This window comes from Chenopodium quinoa, unplaced genomic scaffold, assembly GCF_001683475.1.
Source record: "Chenopodium quinoa cultivar QQ74 unplaced genomic scaffold, ASM168347v1, whole genome shotgun sequence".
NCBI classification, from domain to species: domain Eukaryota; kingdom Viridiplantae; phylum Streptophyta; class Magnoliopsida; order Caryophyllales; family Amaranthaceae; genus Chenopodium; species Chenopodium quinoa.
This window is the reverse complement of record NW_018745177.1, coordinates 1,936,808-1,958,273: the sequence shown is the minus strand read 5'-3', so window position 1 is coordinate 1,958,273 and position 21,466 is coordinate 1,936,808. Positions and strand designations below refer to the sequence as shown.

The window sequence follows — 21,466 nt, the reverse complement described above, 5'->3', positions numbered from 1 at the left end:
CTTTCATGTAAATGTCCGTATCGAGTGACCCATACAAATACGCAGTCACTACATCCATTAATCGCATTTGCAGTCCTTTTGTGACTGTCAAACTTACCAGAAATCTTAATGTAGTTGCATCAACCACTGGAGAATATGTTTCTTCATAATCAATCCCTGGAATTTGAGAAAATCCTTGGGCTACAAGTCTTGCCTTGTATCTAACTATTTCATTTTTCTCATTACGTTTTCTTACAAATACCCATTTGTATCCAACGGGTTTTACACCTGTTGGTGTAAGGGTTATTTTCCCAAAAACTTCTCGTTTTTCAAGTGACTTTAACTCAGCCAGCATTGCCTCCTTCCACTTTGGCCAATCACTCCTACGTCGACATTCTTCTACAGTTCTTGGTTCAACATCATTTTCATCAGACACGGTGTCGATTGCGATGGAATTTGCAAATGTTTCATTAACGATAACATCTTTCCTATTCCACTGAGTCTTTGTAGAGACGTAATTCATTGAAATTTCATTGTTATCGATGTTTTGAACATCTTGTTCATTCCCCGTAGGGTTGTCTTCTTGTTCGTCCCCTTTTGGATTATCATCATTTTCTTTACTTTCATCCACATTTGGTCTTTCTTGACCTTCTGACGGGGGAACATTATTAGTCTCATTTTCTATTCCATCCAATCTTTTTAGTTTCCTTGGCTTAGAATCTTTTGAACCAAGTGGTCTTCCACGCTTTCTGCGTGCCTAAGATTCATTTTCTATGGCCTTATTACCAGTTGGGATTTCAATACGTGCAGGGGCATTTTCTGCTGGTATATGTGATTTTGTCACCTTCTTTGTGTCTACAAATGCATCGGGCAATTGATTTGCAACACTTTGTAAATGAACAATTTTCTTAACTTCTTGTTCACACATATTTGTTCGTGGGTCTAACATCAACAGTTGTGTTGCATTCCAAATGAGTTCAATTTCTTTCTTATGTGGGTCCACTTTCTCTCCCCCTAAGGCTGGGAATACTGTTTCATTAAAGTGACAGTCCGCAAATCTAGCCGTAAATAAGTCACTAGTCAATGGTTCAAGGTATTTAATTATAGAGGGGGATTCAAACCCGACATAAATTCCCAGCCTTCTTTGTGGACCCATTTTTGTTCGTTGGGGTGGAGCAATGGGAACATATACAGCACAACCAAAGATTTTTAGATGTGAGATACTTGGTTCTCGACCACAAACAAGTTGTAGTGGTGAGAATTTATGATAAGCTGTAGGTCTCAATCTAATTAGCGTTGCTGCATGTATTATATCATGTCCCCAAGCAGATGATGGCAATCTTGACCTCATTAATAATGGTCTTGCAATCAATTGTAATCTCTTAATTAGTGATTCAGCTAGACCATTTTGTGTATGAACATGAGCTACTGGGTGTTCAACATCAATTCCAATTGACATACAATAATCATTAAATGTTTGGGATGTAAATTCCCCAGCATTGTCAAGTCTTATTTTCTTTATTGTATGATCTGGGAATTGTGCTCTTAATTTGATGATTTGGGCAAGTAATTTTGCTAAGGCAACATTTCTACTTGAAAGTAGACTAACATGTGACCATCGTGTAGAGGCATCAATTAAAACCATGAAATATCGAAATGGTCCACATGCTGGATTAATTGGCCCACATATATCTCCCTGAATTCTTTCCAAGAATTTTGGAGATTCAGTAGCAATTTTGTTCATAGATGGCCTTATTATTAATTTGCCAAGTGAACATGCAGAGCATGTTAATTCATCTGATCGGGGAATTTTGACATTTCTTATTGAATGTCCAACTGAATGTGCTATTATTCTTTGCATCATCCCAGTTGCTGGATGTCCCAAACGATCATGCCATAAAATAATCAAATGTTTGTCATCTAACTTCTGGTTAGATATCATATTGATTTCCACGGGTCGTATGTTTATACGGTATAACCCCGAAGAGTATGCTGGCAATTTCTCATATATATGTTTCTTGCCATGTTTTTCTGCCGTGAGGCATATATACTCTTTTTGATCTGTCGTCATTGTTTCTAGATGATAGCCATTTTGGCGTACATCTTTAAAGCTTATGAGATTTCTCCGAGATTTACTCGAATATAAAGCATTATTGATTATTAATTTTGTTCCATTTGGAAGCATTATACAAGCCTTTCCAGATCCTTCAATTAATTTAGCTGACCCGGAAATGGTGTTTACATTTGCTTGAAACAACTTTAGTTGTGAAAAATATTTTCTATCTTTTAAGATAGTATGTGTTGTTCCACTGTCCAAAAGGCATTAATATTCGGAACTAACTTTAGGTAGATCCATATCTTCATAAAATAAATTTAAGATTAGTTTAGAATAATATCATACAAACTTTTATTGATGATAAAGATTTAAAGTACATGACTAGAAATTTAAAATACAGGGAACTAAGAAAATACATTAAAACATAGCATATTTTACATTAGTAGATGGGGAACCTAAGCATTGTTGTTTTCTCCAAGAATGAAATCATTCCCAGTTTCAGCATTGTCCATGAAGAAATCGGACACATCAAGGGTAGGACATGGAGCATTTTCTTCATTAACATAATTTGCTTCTGCATTTTTCTCTTTGCCTTTTACAGAAGCCTGGTAAAGGTCTACCAAATGTTTGGCCGTACGACAAGTACGTCCCCAATGTCCTGTCATGCCACATCTGTAACATGTGTCTTTTCCTTTTGAAAGAGTTTGTTTGTGGCTTCCAGATGACTGTCCCTTCTGTTTTTCAAAATTTTCAAAATTACTGTTTCTTTGAAAATTGTTTCTACCACGTCCTCGGCCTCGTCCGCGATAATTTCCACGGCCTTTTCCACGGCCATTGTAATTTCCACGTCCACCTCTTCTTGTAGCATTTGACTCGGGTGGATAGGAATTTGTTGCATTTGCCTCATGATGAGTGGCCAAAGACCCAGTTGGTCTCAGGTTATGATTTTTCAACAAAAGTTCACTATTTTGTTCCGCAACAAGCAATACACTCATTAATTCATTGAACTTTTTAAAACCTCTTTCACGATACTGTTCTTGCAACAGTATGTTACTTGCATGAAAGGTAGTGAGTGTTTTTTCAATCATCTGTTCATCCGAAACTGGATGATCACAGTATCTCAATATAGACACTATCTCATGTATGGTTGAAATATAATCAATTACAGATTTGAAATCCTGGAACCGTAAATTTGTCCAGTCAAATAATGCCTTAGGAAGGAGCACCCTTTTGTGGTATCCAAATCTTTCATTAAGGCAATCCCATAATTCTTTGGGATCTTCAACCATCATGTACTCAGTTTTAAGGCCTTCATGTAAATGATGCCTTAACAACACTAAGGCTTTTGCCTTATCTTGTTCAGTAACAGGTTTTGCAACAGACATTGCAGAAGTGGTAGTATCAGTTGTTTGACCAGAGGGACTTTTATTTTCTTTAACAGTGTGCTCCAAGCCTTGAGCTTTCAAATTCATCATTGCGTCCACTTTCCATTCCAGAAATTTCTTTCCAGATAAATCTAAGATGCTGAACTTCTTTTCATAAGGTCTCCCATTTTAGCTACAACAAATTTCGTGATAATTAGTTTATAATAACAAATTATATGTACAACTCACATGTTTAGTTCTTCCATATTTATAATTAAGTTAATAAGACACGTGATAATTAAATTTAATAATAATAAACCATAAATAATATAGTCTTTTCTCCCCCTTGGTTTATTATTGTGAGTAATTATATGATTAGACAAAAATTAATCATGTTAGTTGCAAAAAAAAAAACAGCAAAACGACAACAATGACAGTAGTAACAATAATTATAATGATAACGGTAATATTATACAATGATGATTAATAACAACAAACATACATAATAAAACAAAAACAAGCTTTTAATATACTAAAACGACAAAATAAGTGAGTTTTACTTATACATAATGACAAAAATTAATATTGCTACTAATAAAATTACAAGCGCCGTAATTAGAAGGAAATATTGTTTTATCTTCATTAAATCTTCCTCAAAAGTGAAGTTGTGGGTGTTTTGGTTGCCGTTGTCGGGGAACATATCGGAGAAGAAGGGGGTGAAATTTTTTTTTTTTTTAGGTGATTTTTGGATAAAAAGTAGGAAGGGATAAGGGATTTGTGGTGAAATTGGGGGAAAAATCCGTCTTTTATAGAGGTAGGTTAATCCGTTACTGTTCTGTACAACTGTAAAAATATCATATAATAGTCTAACGTACTGGCATAAAATTATGGTCCATATATATATATTTATAATTGTAAAAGGTTATCACACTGGGAATGCAAGCCATAGTGGTCCGAGAGCCCTAATATCTATAAAAGATCATGGGTTCGAAAACGGAAAGAAACACAAAAAGTATGTAAAAGTAAGAAAAATAATAAGTATAAAAGGCTGCATCTTTTTGTTGATCTAGTTAATAATAATATGCATGCAAAGCTACTACTTAGCAATTATAATAACTAAGATAAAAATTTACGTAAAATGAGTATGTAATATCAACATGGATCAAACAAAGAAACATCAACATGAATTAACAAAAGATGATAGTAGTAAATTCACAAGTAAGAGAACTTTCACCGTTGTTTTTGAGGTATATATAGTAAATGTTTGAGTTTCTGTTATAGAGGATCCCAAATATGGGCAACTATAGAGCATACTCCTCGAAACATTTAGAAGTAGATAGTATTATTTGTTATAAATTTTTAGAAGTAGGTATAAATATACCTGACTGAAAACTGGTGCTGATAACGTGTTAAAGAATTTACCGATAGAAAAGTTTTGATTAATAAAAGGAGTAAAAGAGTGAAAGAAGATGGGTGAAATTTTTGTAGTGTTATCATTGTATTCTTACTTCTATGGAATTGTATTTATAGCCATGAGTTACACTAATAATACAATAATTACTCACATAGAGTCATATGAGTTCACAAGTGTTTGGACCTATATGAGCATTGTGTAATCAAATCAATAATTGGCATTCACTTATTAGACTTATCTTCTAACAACATTTTATTTGTTGGGGTGGGCCTTCATGCTGTTATTCTTTTGTGGAGAGACGTCCTCTTTAATTTCACTTCTTTAGATGTATTTATTTTTGAAGATTAAAAAAAGTGGTATTTTTAAGTTCTTATAATGTGAGATTCTTCAAGTAACTGTTAAAGACATATTTATTAGTGCCTGTAAGCAGAAAAGAGATTTGTTGCGCGAGATTAGTAGTAATGAGCAAAAAAAAGCGCGCCCGATCGGGTGGTGCCTCGCCCGATCGGGCGCGTGTATTTCTTAGTAGACGATTAGCGTCGTTTTAATTTGTTTTAGTTTAGGATTTTGTACGGAGTATAAATACTCCTCCGTAATTCGATTTTAGGGCTCTTCTTCGACTCTTTACTCTTTCTTTACTCTCTTAATTATTCTCTTAGATTTCTTTTCTCTTAAACCTTTGTTCTTAATTCTTCCATTAATTCCAGATTTATTTTGGTAACGATTTCTCTTCCCTTAACCTCAGTTGTTTATTTTATTCCTTTCATCATGATTTAATTTATTACCTTGACTAGTTTAGTTTCTATTATGAGTGAGTAGTTTAATTTCTAGGGTTTATGGGGATCTAATAAATAATATAAAGGGGTAATTTATTGTTGTTAATTATCAATGCTAGATTAATTTCCTATTGATTGATTTAATGCTATGTAACTAGATTAGGCATGATCTTTTATGCATGAGTGTGACAACATTGATTCGAGATTCGACAGATGAGAGTTGATGTTTAGGTCTAGTTTCAATAGGCAGGTTAATTTATAAATGGTTAAGTCGAGATTCGAGAGATGAGATTTAATACCGGTAAATTAATTATGTGATTGTAATACGTAGCGAAAGCCCTTTACAATCTGGTTAATTGATGCATTGATGATTGACTATTATTGATTATTGGTATTTCATGATAATTTCTTATTGAATTGTTTTAACGTTTTACAATTGCGGCTTGTAAAAGTATAGCAATATTAAATTGATGAATCGAGCAGATGTTAATTTGATATTAAAGGCTATTTTCAATAAGAACTTAGATCTAGTAAATTGCGAGAGCCTGTTAGATCTATGTTGATTAATAAATTGCGAGAGCTTGTTAATCGTGTTATTTATGCAATGTCAATGATTGATTACTATGTTTTACCCTGGAGTATTATTTATTGGTGAACCTATGCCCTAGATCCTTTTATATATTGTTTTCTCCCTATTCCTATTCTTTGTAGTTTAGTTTCATACTCAAATATAAATATTTGTTACTTAGATAATTTAGATTATAATAATTAATTAGGAGTAAAAAGACTTGTTTCCTTATGGAGATCGACCCTACTTCTCTATCTACTTTAGTTAGAGGACTTAGGAATTATTTTTGATTAGGGGATAAGACTTTACCCTGTCAGTAGCACTGGAGTTAGAACAAATAAGATATTTCCCAGGAAGGGTTGGCCGAGAAGATGTAAAGCGAAATATGGCCAAAAGCTCCAGCACATTTATATCTTTGACCCCCTCTTCGAACTCGTATCCGACACTCTTTCTTGCTCCTTCTCTGTCTCGAACAATCCAAGATACAAAACCCCCCAAATGAGTCTTGTTGTCTTGGGTTGCGTCACAGTGAGCAACATACTTGACCCTTTTGGGAACGGAGTACCAAGAAAAGCGTTCACGACGAACACGATTGCAGGGCTAGATCGTAAGGTTCTGTTTTACATTAAGAATTTTGAGAGATTTCAGAAATGATGTACTAGAATAGATGTTGCAGTGTATGGGTTAAATTTTTATTTAAAGTTCAAAATTTATCAAAGAATTACCTTAATTGCAGAAGAAGTAAAGCCACGAGATCCGAACACAGAACCAAATGGTCCAGAGGTGTAATTCAGTTTTTGAAAACCCTTATTCCAGAAAGTGGGGTGTACTACCTCTTTTGCAGCAAATGATCCAGGAATAAGATTGGCTTGAATTACCAAAAACCCAACACGAACCGCTTTTCCTCGAGTAACTAACATTTTTCTACAACAATAGAAATCAACGCAAATATGTTAGGTGATTTCTATTGTTGTAATCACATACACTTAGAAATCACACACTGAGAAATCGCATACACTGAAATAATAGAAATCAATGCTTTGAAATTTTGGCTTTTTGAAAATCACATACACTGAAATAATAGATAATTAACTGATTATTTGCAACACACCAACCCACCAAGCCACCCATCCTACACACATACAGCAAAAGGGGAGAGCCACAGAGGGGCACTCACCACACACCAGGCAACCAACAACAGTCACAAGCAAGGGCAGCGGACAACTAAAGTACTTTTTAGCAAATTCCTTGGCAGCTTATGGCAAGAAGACAAAAGTAGTTATGGTAGTAATTAAAGCTAAGTCACATGTAGTAAATTGTAAGGAGTAAAATAGAAAGTTTGGAGGAAAGAAAGAATTCGTTCAGAAAAGTTTTTGCTAGCTTAGTAGTTGTAGTTGTAATTTACTCTCAAAGCCTCTGGCTATTTCAATATAATCAACTGTCTTCTGCCTATTTCTTTTCTCTTTGCTGGAATATTGTTGAGTTAGTGCGCTGTCCGTTGCAAGTGATATCAGAGCAGGCATGGCTCCGGCATCGAACACTCAGCGTATTGAAGCTCTTGAGGGCCATGTGATGGATATGGCCACCAAGGTGGGAGACGGAGACAACTACATTCAGGCCATCTTGACCAAAACCATCACAGAGAGCATGGAGGCACTCCAAAAATCCTTGTCGGAGCATTTTGGCCGACAGCAGAATGCCGAGGCCCAGCGGATTGAGGGAAGGATGGACCGTTTTCGGGAAAACCACACCCAACAAATTGCGTTGGTCAGGCGCGACCAGGACAAATTTTTTGAGAAGATACGTGGAGCCGTCGAAACCATACGTGCTGGACAGAGGCCTTTAGGCCACATGGAGGATGAGGCGGCGTCAGGCGCGGGTGGTTCTCCCCGGAGGCAGTTCAGCCAGAACAATGGCAACGGGCAAAACAGAGAGCAACCACTTAGGGGGCATGACTAGGGAGACGGCTATGGTGGTCGAGGAAATTGGAAGTTTCGGAAACTAGATATGCCCCTTTTCTCCGGCGACGACCCAGATGGGTGGTTGTTGAGGGCGGAGCAATATTTTCAGTTTTATCAACTCTCGGAGCAGGAGCAACTTTAGGCGGCTATGGTGTCAATGGAGGGAGATGGATTGAGATGGTATCAATGGGAGAATCGTAGGCGGCCGCTGCGTGGGTGGGAGGACTTGAAACACCGCATACTCACCCAGTTCCGACCGACCAACGTTGGGTCATTACACGAGCAATGGCTGGCGGTTGAGCACACTTCTACCGTGGTGGAGTATCAGAGGGAATTTATCGAGAAGGCGGCGCCGCTTTCCGATGTGCCGGAGAGTTTGATGAAGGGCCAATTTCTGAATGGACTGAGAGAGGATATACGAGCTGAGGTGTGGTTGCTTAACCTATTTACGTTGGAGCAAGCTATGGACTTGGCTACTAGGGTGGAGGAAAGGAATCGGGTCCATGGGTTTAAGAAGTCAAACGGGGCGTTCTCCAAGCCCAGCCCGTATTCGTTTTTTAACAAAAGCCTAGCCAGCACCTTATTATGGGGAGGTGGACCGACCCAATCTTCTTCCTTCATACAAAGCCCAACAACAAGTAAAGCCCCCCAAAGTTCAGTTGGGTCCATTGGATGAACTGGATCAGGCCCAAATCGAATCAGTCCTAGTTACTCACGATTTACTGCAGGAGTAAGGAGATTGACAGAAAGGGAGATGCAAGATAAGAAGGCTAAGGGCCTTTGCTTCAAGTGTGATGGGAAGTGGGACTTCAACCATGTGTGTCGTGCTAAGGAGATTAGCGTATTACTAGTAGAAGAAGAGGACGGTGAGGAGGAAGAGCGTGAGTTTGCGACCATCGAAGGCGCTGCTAGTGAAGGTGTCGAGGTACCCGTTTCCATGTCAATGAACTCACTAGTTGGACTTACTAATCCTAAAACATTGAAGTTAATTGGTGAGATTAATGGAGAGAAGGTTGTGGTCATGATAGACCCGGGAGCTACGCATAATTTTATTTCCTTGCATACGGTGGAGAAGTTGGGAATGGTGATTGAGGGAAGTGGTACGTTTGGCGTGTCATTAGGGAATGGAAAAACGGTGAGGGGGCAAGGCTTGTGTGTTGGAGTGCACCTCAAGTTGGGAGATAAGGTGGAGGTAGTGGAGGACTTCCTACCCCTCCAATTGGGGAATTCCGAGGTGATCCTTGGCGTCCAATGGCTTGAGAAGTTAGGGACGGTACTTACAAATTGGAAAACTCAAGAGATGAGTTTCACGGTGAATGGCCAAACCGCGTGTGTTAGGGGAGACCCCTCCTTAGCACGCACCGGGTTACTCTTAAGGCCATGGTAAAATCCTTGCGCAAGGAGAGGGGCGGATTTTTGGTGGAGTTTAGTAATATGAAAGGCACGAGCAGTGAGTTTGAAGGGGAAATTCCAAAAATTTTAAAGTCCGAAATTGAGCATTTTGCGGGAGTTTTCGAGAGTCCTAAAGGGTTACCTCTGAGTCGTGGGCGTGACCATGCCATTGTTCTTAAGGATGGTAGCAATCCGGTGAGTGTAAGGCCCTATCGATATCCTCAATTTCAAAAGGATGAGATAGAAAGACTTATTGGTGAAATGTTGACCGCGGGAATCATCAAGCCATCTACTAGTCCTTTCTCAAGTCCGGTTCTTTTAGTCAAGAAAAAAGATGGTTCTTGGAGGTTTTGTGTGGATTATAGGGCACTTAACAAAGAGACGATGCCGGATAAGTATCCCATTCCGGTTACTGATGAACTCCTTGATGAGCTACATGGAGCCCAAGTGTTCTCCAAACTTGATCTCAAGGCCGGCTACCATCAAATTTTGGTGAAACCCGAAGACACTCATAAGACGGCGTTTCGAATTCACGAGGGTCACTATGAATTTTTAGTGATGCCCTTTGGCCTCACTAATGCGCCGACGACCTTCCAATCACTCATGAATGAGGTGTTTCGCCCTTATTTGAGAAAATTTGTGCTTGTGTTTTTTTGATGCTATTCTTGTTTATAGTGATAGCAAGGAAGCTCATGTCAAGCATTTGCAAGTAGTCTTAGCTACGTTGAAGGATAACACCTTGTATGCCAATAAGAAAAAATGTGAATTTGGAAAAGAAGAGGTTGCTTATTTGGGTCACATAATTTCAAGGCATGGAGTGGCAGTGGACCAAGAAAAGGTGAGGTCCATGCTTACTTGGCCCATTCCCAAAACCTTAAGGGAGCTGAGAGGGTTTTTGGGCCTGACGGGCTGTTACAGGAAGTTCATATCTCAATATGCACATATTGCCCACCCACTCGCTTACCAACTTAAAAAAGATAACTTCAAGTGGTCAGTGGAGACCACATGCGCATTCGAGAAACTCAAGAAGGCCATGGCTGAAGCTCCTATTCTCGCCATGCCCGACTTCCACAAGGAATTCCTCGTGGAGACCGATGCCTCGGGGTTTGGCCTCGGGGCCGTCTTGATGCAAAGGGGCAGACCGATCGCCTTCTACAGCAAGGTTCTAGGACCTACAAGCCGCGGCAAATCGGTGTACGAAAAGGAGTTCATGGCGGTTTGTTTGGCGGTGCAAAAATGGAAACATTACCTCTTGGGTCGAAAATTTATGGTGAGAAGTGATCAACAGAGCTTGCGATTCATCACTCAACAACACGAAGTGGCCATGGAATATCAAAAATGGATTCGCAAGTTAATTGGGTTCGATTTTGATTTGCAGTATAAACTCGATACGACTAATCGGGTTGCGGATGCCCTTTCACGGAGAGGAGGAGATGAGGTAGAGCTTCGAGCCTTAGTCAGTACGCAAGGGGTGAATTGGACTCCCTTGAGGTGGAGATAGAAGAGGATGCGCTGCTGAAAACAATTTGAAGCGCAGTCTTAGAGGGAACAGGGGTGGCGGGCTACTCTATTGAAGGTGGGAGGCTGCTGTACAAAGGGAGAGTGGTAATACCCAAGCAATCCGACATTAAATTTACCTTGTTCCGGGCTTATCATGATTCGGTCGAAGGGGGGCACGCAGGGGAGACAAAAACCTTCTTGAGAATGGTGGGGGAATGGTTTTGGCAGGGGATGAGACGCGACGTCGCCGAGTATGTGAGAGCTTGTGACGTCTGTCAAAGAAATAAACTTTCATAGCAGAGCCTAGCCGGATTATTGCAACCGTTGCTCATTCCAAGCGCGGTGTGGGAAGACATTACTATGGATTTCATAGAGGGTCTTCCGCGCTCCAAAGGTATCGATACAATTTTGGTGGTGGTAGACCGATTGTCAAAATATGCACATATCATTGGGTTGCGCCACCCGTTCTCCGCTCTGACCGTGGCAGAAGCATTTGTGAGGGAAGTAGTTAGATTACACAGTTTTCCAGGGAGCATCGTGTCGGACAGAGATAGGGTGTTCTTGAGTTCATTTTGGAAGGAACTATTCCGGTTACAGGGGACTGACTTGAAGAGGAGTACCTCGTACCACCCCAAGACGGATGGGCAAACGGAGGTGGTCAACAAAGGGGTGGAAACTTATCTCCGATGTTTTGTTGGGGATCATCCCAAGGCGTGGGCTAAATGGCTTCATTGGGCCGAGTATTCGTATAATACGGCTATTCACTCTTCCACCCAAATGTCTCCTTTCAGAGTGCTGTACGGAAGAGACCCTCCAAAGTTGATTAAGGTGAGCACGGGTTGTTCTTATGTGGAGTCCTTGGATGAATTACTGCAGGAGCGCGACTTAATGCTAGACGAGCTCAAATTGAATTTGTTTCAAGCTCAATTGAGAATGAAAAAGTATTCAGATGCTAAACGATGGGAAGAGGAGTTCTAGGTGGGCGATGCGGTGTTCTTGAAATTAAGACCTTATCGACAACGATCCCTAGCCAAGAAGCCATTTGAGAAACTCGCGGCACGATTCTATGGGCCCTATGAAGTTGTGCAACGCGTGGGTCAAGTAGCATATAAATTAGCGTTACCAGATGAATGTCGTATTCACCCTGTCTTCCATTTGTCTCAGCTCAAGCGGGCAATTGGTGACAGGCCACATTCACCCACCATTCCAAATCAGCTCACCCCGGAGTTGGAGTTGGTGGTTGGACCAGACACGGTGTTGGATAGTCGGATAATTCAAGGGAAGACCACCGTTCAAGAGGTCTTAATTAAGTGGTGCGGACTGCCTGATTTTGAAGCCACTTGGGAGGAGGCTACTTCAATTCTGCGCCGCTTCCCTGACTTTCACCTTGAGGACAAGGTGGTGCTTTTGGGGGGGATTATTGCAACACACCAACCCACCAAGCCACCCATCCTGCACACATACAGCAGAAGGGGACAGCCACAGAGGGGCACTCACCACGCACCAGGCAACCAACAACAGTCATAAGCAAGGGCAGGGGACAACTAAAGTACTTTTTAGCAAATTCCTTGGCAGCTTATGGCAAGAAGACAAAGTAGTTATGGTAGTAATTAAAGCTAAGTCGCATGTAGTAAATTGTAAGGAGTTAAATAGAAAGCTTAAAGGAAAGAAAGAATTCATTCAGAAAAGTTTGTGCTAGCTTAGTAGTTGTAGTTGTAATTTACTCTCAAAGCCTCTGGCTATTTCAATACAATCAACTGTCTTCTGCCTATTTCTTTTCTCTTTGCTGGAATATTGTTGAGTTAGTGCGCTGTCCGTTGCATTATTTACCTAACAATTCTACATACAATCAGCTAATCAAACTAGCTGATACAACAAACTAGTCAAACTACTTACAACTAGCTATACCTATTAGCTACTAACTAATTACACAGAATCTAAGTCGAATGTCTATAGAATTGTGTATTATATTAATTTAACCAAAGTCAATATTTCTCCGACTCTTAATTTCACCTCAAGTATTCATGTCGGATACTCGAATTTCAGACAGAAGTATGACAAATGGACAATTCCATTTGAAACAAAATCCAGCAAATGTTCCATTGAAAAAAAGGAAAACACAAACAATTTCCAACAGATGCCAACTATCTACAACTCGATAGTGCTAAGTTTTCCTCAATAATCTCATTCTTAAGTGTAATTTTGTTTTTCTAAACTCAATCAGATATACTTATTATTTAATTAGATATGTATTCAAATGATTAAGTAATCATTTTTCCTGAAATTAATTAGAATCAACATCAAATCTGTAAATACCACCCTGCATATCCAGATTTCCTTTTCACATTACAAATTTACAGGTATTGAAGGTCAATTAATTCAAAATTCAAGAAAATAAAAATTAAAATACTTAATCAGATTTACTTCAGCTAACATTACTTTAACTCCTCAACAATGCTACTCAATTTTACCCTGTTACCATACACCGGACGCATAAGGACATGAAATAGGATTTCAAGATCTAATCATTTAATGTTCATGCAATTTAACTTCTCTAACAAAATAATTTCAAGATCAATCATTCTAACAACAAAATCACAATCAAAACCCTAAAACCTAATAAATCACATTTTTTTTTTACATTTTTTTCAAAATGAAATGGCAAAAATCTAAAATCTGAAATTTAATGAAATATTAAATCAGTTTACCTTCGGATGATGCAATTCGAATCCATGAATGAAATCGCAAACGGAGGAACTGGGTGTTTAATTTCGTCAAGACTTAGTAAAGACTAACTTTAACTTTATTACAGGAATAATTTGTATAAAATATTTTTTTCGTTAAAAATATTTGTTTTTTTTTTTTTTTTTTTTTTTTTTTTTTTTTTTACCGTTTGGGTCATTGAGCATGAGTCGTGTTGTTTTTATGTTAATCCATAGTTGGGTTAAAAACCTCAAAACGGGTTAGGCCCTGTTCTTTTGAGCTTCTGGGCAGAGCAGATTAAATTTCAGCAGAACAGAGCAGAGCAGATTATATAATAGCAGAGTAGAGTAGAGCAAATTTCAACATTATTATTAATACTATTATTAATGTTATTATTATTAATGTTGTTGTTGTTATTATTATTATTACTATTACTATTACCATAACTATTACTATTACTATTACTATATCAAAAAACCTACAAATTCAATCAATTTACAAGAAATTGGTAGGGCGCCGAGATACAATCTGGGCCCCACCTCTCTAGCTATAGCGAACTTGATCCTACTGAAGATGTGAGCAGCTGCACGAGCATCTGAGTCTTAGCGAACGCCTGAACCTGCTTCAGCAACGCAATAGCATCCTTCTCTAATTCCCCTAACGAAGAAAAGGAGAAAGGAAGAAAACCATAGCCAATAGCCCTGCAACGTGCCCCATACTTCTCTCGCTTTCGCTGAGCCGCCGCCGACACAACAAGACCAGGTTCGAAATCAGACAACCCTGATTGTGTCAAAGGTGAAGACCCCGTCAAGTCGATACATACATCACGACCTCTATCCCAGGAATAAAGCAACACATCTGCTGGTCGTAGCGCCCCGTCATTCCCTCTAGTCAACCAAACGTTAACCTCCTTTCGAGCAGAAATCCCAGATACTCTCCTTAGTAAGAGATCTTTTGTATGTGATCTCTCTCTCTCTCTCTCTCTCTCTCTCTCTCTCTCTCTCTCTCTCTCTCTCTCTCTCTCTCTCTCTCTTTTTCTCTCTCTCTCTCTCTCTCTCTCTCTCTCATTCACTCTCTCTCTCATTCACTCTCTTTCAAGTGTTTTTGCTATAGAAAATAGATTATGTAAACGTAATTATCCTAAATGGTCCAGCATCTTAGTAAGGGTTTGTTCTCATACGTTGTAATTCAATTCAGTTCAGTTCTGTTCAGTTCAGCTCAGCTGCTCAGCTCAGTTCAGTTCAGTTTAGCCCAGTTCAGTTCAGCTCAGCTCAGTTCAGCTCCTAATTTCCTTCTCTTATAAAATATTCATTTCAGTTCAGTTCAATTCAGCTGAGTTCAGTCAATGAGAACAGACCCTAAGTCTTTTCCATTGCCAATTAATTTGATTTTTAAAGTGGGCTCTTTTTTTTTTCTCTCTTAAGCTAATTGTCATGTTTTTCTTAAGAGATATTTGTTGTGTGGTCTTCTTCTCTCTCTCTCTCTCTCTCTCTCATTTTTTTTTCCTAGGTAAAAATAGTTTTCTTAAGCCAATTGCCCTAACTTACTTAAGTGATACGCAATATAATTTATGTGGCCCCTCTCTCTCCTAAGCTAATTTCCTTGATTGCCTTGATTTTCTTAAGTGATCTTTTTACACTACAAAAAAACCAGTGAATTGCGACCGACAGCACCGGTCGCAATTTTTGAGGAAAACGGTCGCTATACACAACTGCGATCGTCACCGGTCGCAACTGCACAGTCATAATTTTAATGGTCGCAAAAAAAAATTTGCGGCCACTTGGCGGTCGCATATCAAATTGCGACCGTTTTTCGTATTTTCAACGACCGTTTTTTAAACTGACGTAATTTGTTATTTGCGACAGGCAAAGCGGTCGCAATTGCTGAAAATTACGACCGCCTAAGACGGTCACAAAACTCGGGGATCTGCGATAGGCAGTGACAGTCGCAATTTTTAGTAAATTACGACCGCCAGTGACGGACATAAATTCCTGTGATCTACGACACGCCCTCGCGACACGCCCTGATAGTCGCAAAAACATGGGATCTGCGACATGCCCTGACAGTCGCAATTTTCAGTAAATTACGACCGCCTAAGACGGTCGCAAATTCCTGTGATCTGCGACAGGCCCTGACGGTCGCAAAAACATAGGATCTACGACAGGTTAGATAAACGGTCGCAATTCCTCATAGAATTGCAACAGGGCAATTTATTATTATAATGCAATTTTCAAATAATTACAATTTGCATTATCGATGTCATCCTAACCTGAACCTATAAAATAAAGCCATTGTAATTCAATAAGAATCATTGTAATAACAAATTATTGTTCAAAAGATTATAATAACCCCTTAAACATACATATTTCTAATAAAGCCATTGTAATTCAATAAGAATTATTTTTTTTTAAACGAAAACTAAAATTATCCAACACATGAGTTCACACCATCCAATAGTCCTACATTGGACATAAAGAAAAATACATTTCTATTCCAACCAAAACACATCCAAGTTCTAGCCTACGCACAATAAAGCGTAAAAAATCCAACAATGAACCAAGCTATCAATAGCAAACTAAAATTATCCAACACATGAGATCACAACTCCATAAACAACTAACATAAATATGAATCATATTGCACAAGTAAAAGAAGTAGATAAATAAGAAGGGACGAAATGGAGCTGCAAAGAGGGTTAATTTGCGACTCAGAATTAGCTATTTCAGATTAAATAACAAAATTAAAAAAAAATCAACCAAAAGGTCAAGACTGAGAACATAGCTTTAATCAAAAGTTCAAGAGTTAAATTTCACCATTTTTAACCAAAAATTAGGCGAAAAGGCTATTTATACTATTTAAAAAAATATTCAACTATGTAGCCTGATATTAAAGTAATTACAATGAGATAAACCCATGTATTAATACACATTTACGATAAGGTAGCTTATTTGGAATGCACATTTACCATGTCTAATTTTTAACTAGTCATTATGAATCTTGCAAATTATATAAAATCATGTACAAAAAGACAAAAGTATCGAATTGATGCACATTTCCAGAGAAGTCACACATGCTACCGGCTACAATTCAGCATACTCACAAATAGTGCTGTCAAATTTCAAACCGAAACCGTTTAATTGCCCGAAACCGACCGACCCAAATGAGAACCGAACCTATTAAAAACCGATTTTTTTGAAACCGAAAACCGACCCGAACCGTATTTTAGTAAACCCGAAACCGAATCGACCCGAATAATGTTAAACCGTATAAGAACCGAACCCGTTAATAAACCGAACCGAATATAAACCGAACTGAAAGAAAACCGAACCGAAAAAGAACCGAACCGTATCTAACCCGAAACCGGTTCCAACCCGAAACCGTTTAAACTGGCAAAAAAAAACCGCTTACACCGAACCGTTAGTAAACTGCTACCCGTTTGCACCGAACCATTTAAAAACCGAACTGATTGTAAACCGAACTGGTTATAAACCGAACCGTTTATGAACCAAATCGCTTCTAAATCGAACAGTTTACAAACTTTTTTATATAATTAAATGGTTTTTTTTTTTACGGGGATATAATTAAATGGATTAAATATTAGAAATCTTAGAATATTTTTTTAAAAAATAGCAAGGCAAATCATTCATTAAGGTCTTAAGGATAGTCAGTGTTCACAAACAAGAGCAAAACAAGCAGGCTCAGGCCCTGCCTCAAACTATTATCAACAATACTGCCTCTAGTCATGTATACATTTGAGGTGATGAAACCAAATGAACAAAAAGCTTGTAATATTAAGTACCAAGGCTTGGATGAAGGCGTGATAAATAAAATTAATACACATAGACTATTAAGCATATGATTACATTGATTATGTGAGTAATAATGAAATAAAGATAGGAGTGTGCTAGTGACATGAATATACTATTAGGCTATGTTTTAATTAGATTCAACTATAATTTAGTAAACTTGAAATGGAACCGATATGAATAACGGTAAAGTGGTTAAACAATCGACGAACCGAACCAGTTATAAACTGAACCGAAAAAGAACCGAAGCAGTTAAAACTGAACCGAAAAAGAACCGAACCAGTTATAAACTGAACCAAAAAAGAACCGAACTGTTTCTAACCCGAAACTGTTTCCAACCCGAAACTGTTTGAACTGGGATAAAAACCGTTTACACTGCACCGTTAACAAACCGCAACCCGTCTGTACCAAACCGTTTACTACCCGGACTGTTTACAACCCGAACCGAATTAAAACCGCTTAAGAATAAACCGAAACCGAATCGAACCGATAACTATTTAAACCGAACCAAAACCGACCCGTGAGACAATTAAACCGATTCCAAACCGACCCGATTAAATACCGAACCGATTTCAAACCGAACCGAAACCGAACTGTCAAACCGTTTTGACAGTGCTACTCACAAATCATAACTACCAAATGTTCCATACAGCTGCTCTTCTATCAGCATACATTCCATCGAATGAATCAACAGTCAAGTTAGAAAGAAATTATTCACACAAGGAATATGAAAACTGTGGATTAACGCGTGAATATCACCTTTCAAAAAGACCAAGCTTAAGAATCACATCTGCCAGATTAGAATTTGCTTCCAACTAACTTAAAGAGCTTCTTTCTTTCCATAGTAAAAGTCCCAGTTTTTTCCATTGCACGATTTATGTCAGTGAACTAACTATTCCATCAACCTAGCAGGAGTATAAAGATTTAAGAACAGGCCAGATCATTCGAAAACTTCAAGTCTTCCTCCTCTTATGTCTGGTTGATCTGGTTTCAAGTCTTCTCAGGCTCATCAGCACTTTGCACCTGACGGCTGTCCAAGTAGAGATACTTTGCGATATTTGCCAGAGCATTTGCTGGTAGATTCGAATCCCTTGGGACCCACACGATCAAAACTTCCTTGTCAAAGTTCCTTGAGATATTGTCCAGGATGCGGTCTGCCCAGTAGCTCATCACAGCATTTTTCCCAGGAATTCCTTTATTCCTCAATAACAGTGTAAATAAAGCAGCACTGGAATCAGAACAAATAAGATAGTTCCCAGGAAGGGTTGGCCGAGAAGATGTAAAGCGAAAGATGGCCAAAAGCTCCAGCACATTTATATCTTTGACACCCTTTTCGAACTCGTATCCTATACTCATTCTTCCACCTTCTCTGTCTCGAACAATCCAAGATACAAAACCCCCCAAATGAGTCTTGTTGTCTTGGGTTGCGTCACAAGGAGCAACATATTTGAACCTTTGGGGTGAGGAGTACTAAGAAAAGCATTCACGACGAACATGATTGCAGGACTTGATCGTAAGGTTCTGTTTTACAATAAGAATTTTGAAAAATTTCAAAAATGATGTACCAGAATAGATGTTGCAGTGTATGGGTTAAATGTTGATTTAATGTTCAGAATTTATTGAAGATTTACCTCAATTGCAGAAGAAGTAAATCCACGAGATCCAAACAGAGAACCAAATGGTCCATGTACTGCAGCCATCCTAGCCATCCTAAATAAGAATCTCAAACTCAACATTCTAAGTTTGAAAGTAGTCTATTATTAAGATGGTCCCAAATAGAAATGTCAGTCATCTATCATTTGGTTACATAGGAGGTATAACTTCCCAGAAATAAATATTGCCCCTACCCCGGGTATCGTGGAATGGAAGTTCCAATTTCCTTGCCATCTCCACATTTCCAATTGAATTATCAATAACGTAAGGAAATGCACTTGACAATCATGTAAGAGTTTCAGAATCAAAGAATTGGAATGAATCAATCGAATAATCGAAAAAAGAACAATCTACAAACCAATCTACTCATTCTGGCAGCAATTCTTACAATTGATATCACTAATTTACAAAAATCAAAAGCAAATTGAAATATACCAATTAAACGAAGATTATAACATTATCTTACCCCCAAGAATTTTACAGAAAAATTACGATACCCCATATAATTGACATTGAAACAAAACCAAATTATACAAGATAATGAAGAAATCCAACATTGAATTAGATGAAAAAATTACCTGGTATAGAAGAAAAAGGCACAGCAGCGCGAGTATCTACGTCACCATTTTCATCAGTATCATCGATAGAAACAGCATCAACAACCTCAGAACACGAAATTGGCCCGTTCCACTCAAACCTATTGGTATCCAATGGCGAAACAGACGAGAAACAGCGACAGTCCCGGCAGAAGAGGAGCAAAAAGGAAGAGGGTTTTGACGGATTTAGGGTTTTGGAGGAGGCGAAATTCGAAGCAGGAGAGAGAAAGACGGACAAAGAAGATAAGGTGGTGAGAGTGCGACGAGAGGAGGAGGAGAAGGCCGTGATGATGGCGGAAGGAGAGGGTTTAGGAGGAGAGAGAAAGATGGATTTGAGGGCAGGACGCCATAGTTTCTCCATTGTTGAGGAAGAAGAAGGAATGGAGGAGAGAGAAAGAGAGAGAATTATGGTGGTGATAATGGTTGTGAGATGGTGGTGATAATGGTTGTGAGATGGTGGCGCTAAAGAGTAGATAGTATCTGATACTCCGTTAAAGGAAAATGGGGTCAATGGTGACTTAGTAAAGCGGATAGGCATTCGGGGTGTTCACGGCTCGATTTGGCACCTAAACTAAAATGCATCACATGAAACCTAAACCACGCAGCAACATACAATTTGGTGCCATATAGTGCAATTAGCGGTTCAATTGCAAACTTATTCATTCAAGCCTTTGAGGGTAATTTTTTGAACACATTCAGTATATGTACACCTATATCTATATAAACTAACGGCTCTATTAGGACTCGGTAAGCGGATGTATTGGCCTATTGACAATTGTTGATCACGTTATAACCATATTCTAAAGCTTTTGGCAAGCTATTTACCCTAGATGTAATCCCGTAATTATTAAGAAATCGCATAAAACATGATTAGGGCGCTGGTTTTGGTGAGATTATTAGGGCAAAAATATTTGATTTGACAATTCTCTGCCGATTGACGAATATAAATAAAATTTTAGGTGAAATGATAAATATGTCATCATTTAAAAACATATTTATTATTTATTGTACTTCAAAATAATAATCTATGTCAGTGTCCTTATCAGTCATTTTGCATACTCAAACATCTTTAAACGACAAATTATTTACCACATTTGTTAGTCAAATCACTTAATATAATCAGCTAGTCCAAATCTATTAACACGATCAACTATGGTTTTCAACTTTAAACCATTCACCAAACACGACCAGCGATTTTATGATAATTATGAATTTATAGCGTTATAACTAATTTTATATTTACGAAGTATATTATATTTGAATAATGATATAGTAATGCTGAGTTATTTTAACCCATTATATTTTTTTCAGTTGAATAAAACTAAATTATAAAAGTGGTTTATAGTCGTGATGTGGTTTGGTTAATTTTTTTGGAAACCGCACCTAAACTGCAAATAGCAATTTGGTCAAAGTCACAAACTACACTACAATTTAAAACTACAAATCACGAAAAATCAGTTTGATGTTTGATTTAGATCGCTCTTTGAACAACCTAGCCATGCAATCTTAAACCGCCATATCGATAAACAAAATGGATGCACCTCCCTCTTCTTACACAACAGGGTCGGCTCATAGGGGGAGCACCTTGAGCAACAACTCAGGACTCCCTTTTGTGGGGCCCACATTTTCATTAAAAAAGATATTTATAAAAAAAAAATTATGGAACACTTCTCCATTGTTTAGGGCCCCTACACAAGC

The 21,466-nt window shown here is 38.3% G+C and overlaps 2 protein-coding genes across 2 annotated transcripts; both read right to left on the bottom strand.

The window, feature by feature from the left end:
* Positions 1 to 2,374: 2,374 nt before the first annotated feature.
* LOC110710788 lies at positions 2,375 to 13,878 on the bottom strand. Its single transcript, XM_021889129.1, has 4 exons — positions 13,719 to 13,878; positions 6,883 to 7,081; positions 6,467 to 6,772; positions 2,375 to 3,592 (listed from the first exon to the last, which is right to left on the bottom strand). The coding sequence occupies exon 4, from the start codon at positions 3,508 to 3,510 to the stop codon at positions 2,491 to 2,493; it is 1,020 nt and encodes a 339-aa protein (XP_021744821.1). The 5' UTR covers positions 3,511 to 3,592; positions 6,467 to 6,772; positions 6,883 to 7,081; positions 13,719 to 13,878; the 3' UTR covers positions 2,375 to 2,490.
* A 4,051-nt stretch (positions 13,879 to 17,929) lies between these two features.
* Positions 17,930 to 20,356, bottom strand: LOC110710785. The gene is made up of 3 exons (XM_021889127.1): positions 19,751 to 20,356; positions 19,151 to 19,229; positions 17,930 to 19,040 (listed from the first exon to the last, which is right to left on the bottom strand). The coding sequence occupies exons 1-3, from the start codon at positions 20,304 to 20,306 to the stop codon at positions 18,872 to 18,874; spliced, it is 804 nt and encodes a 267-aa protein (XP_021744819.1). The 5' UTR covers positions 20,307 to 20,356; the 3' UTR covers positions 17,930 to 18,871.
* Positions 20,357 to 21,466: the final 1,110 nt, after the last annotated feature.

What these genes read in the sequence shown, in the direction of transcription:
- LOC110710788 (XM_021889129.1), bottom strand. Translation starts at nt 3,510, where the DNA reads ATGATGAATTTGAAAGCTCAAGGCTTGGAGCACACTGTTAAAGAAAAT.
- LOC110710785 (XM_021889127.1), bottom strand. Translation starts at nt 20,306, where the DNA reads ATGCCTATCCGCTTTACTAAGTCACCATTGACCCCATTTTCCTTTAAC. An exon ending in GCCTTTTTCTTCTATACCAG is followed by an intron (nt 19,230 to 19,750) that starts GTAATTTTTTCA and finishes ATTCTTATTTAG; the next exon opens with GATGGCTAGGATGGCTGCAG. An exon ending in TTACTTCTTCTGCAATTGAG is followed by an intron (nt 19,041 to 19,150) that starts GTAAATCTTCAA and finishes ATTGTAAAACAG; the next exon opens with AACCTTACGATCAAGTCCTG.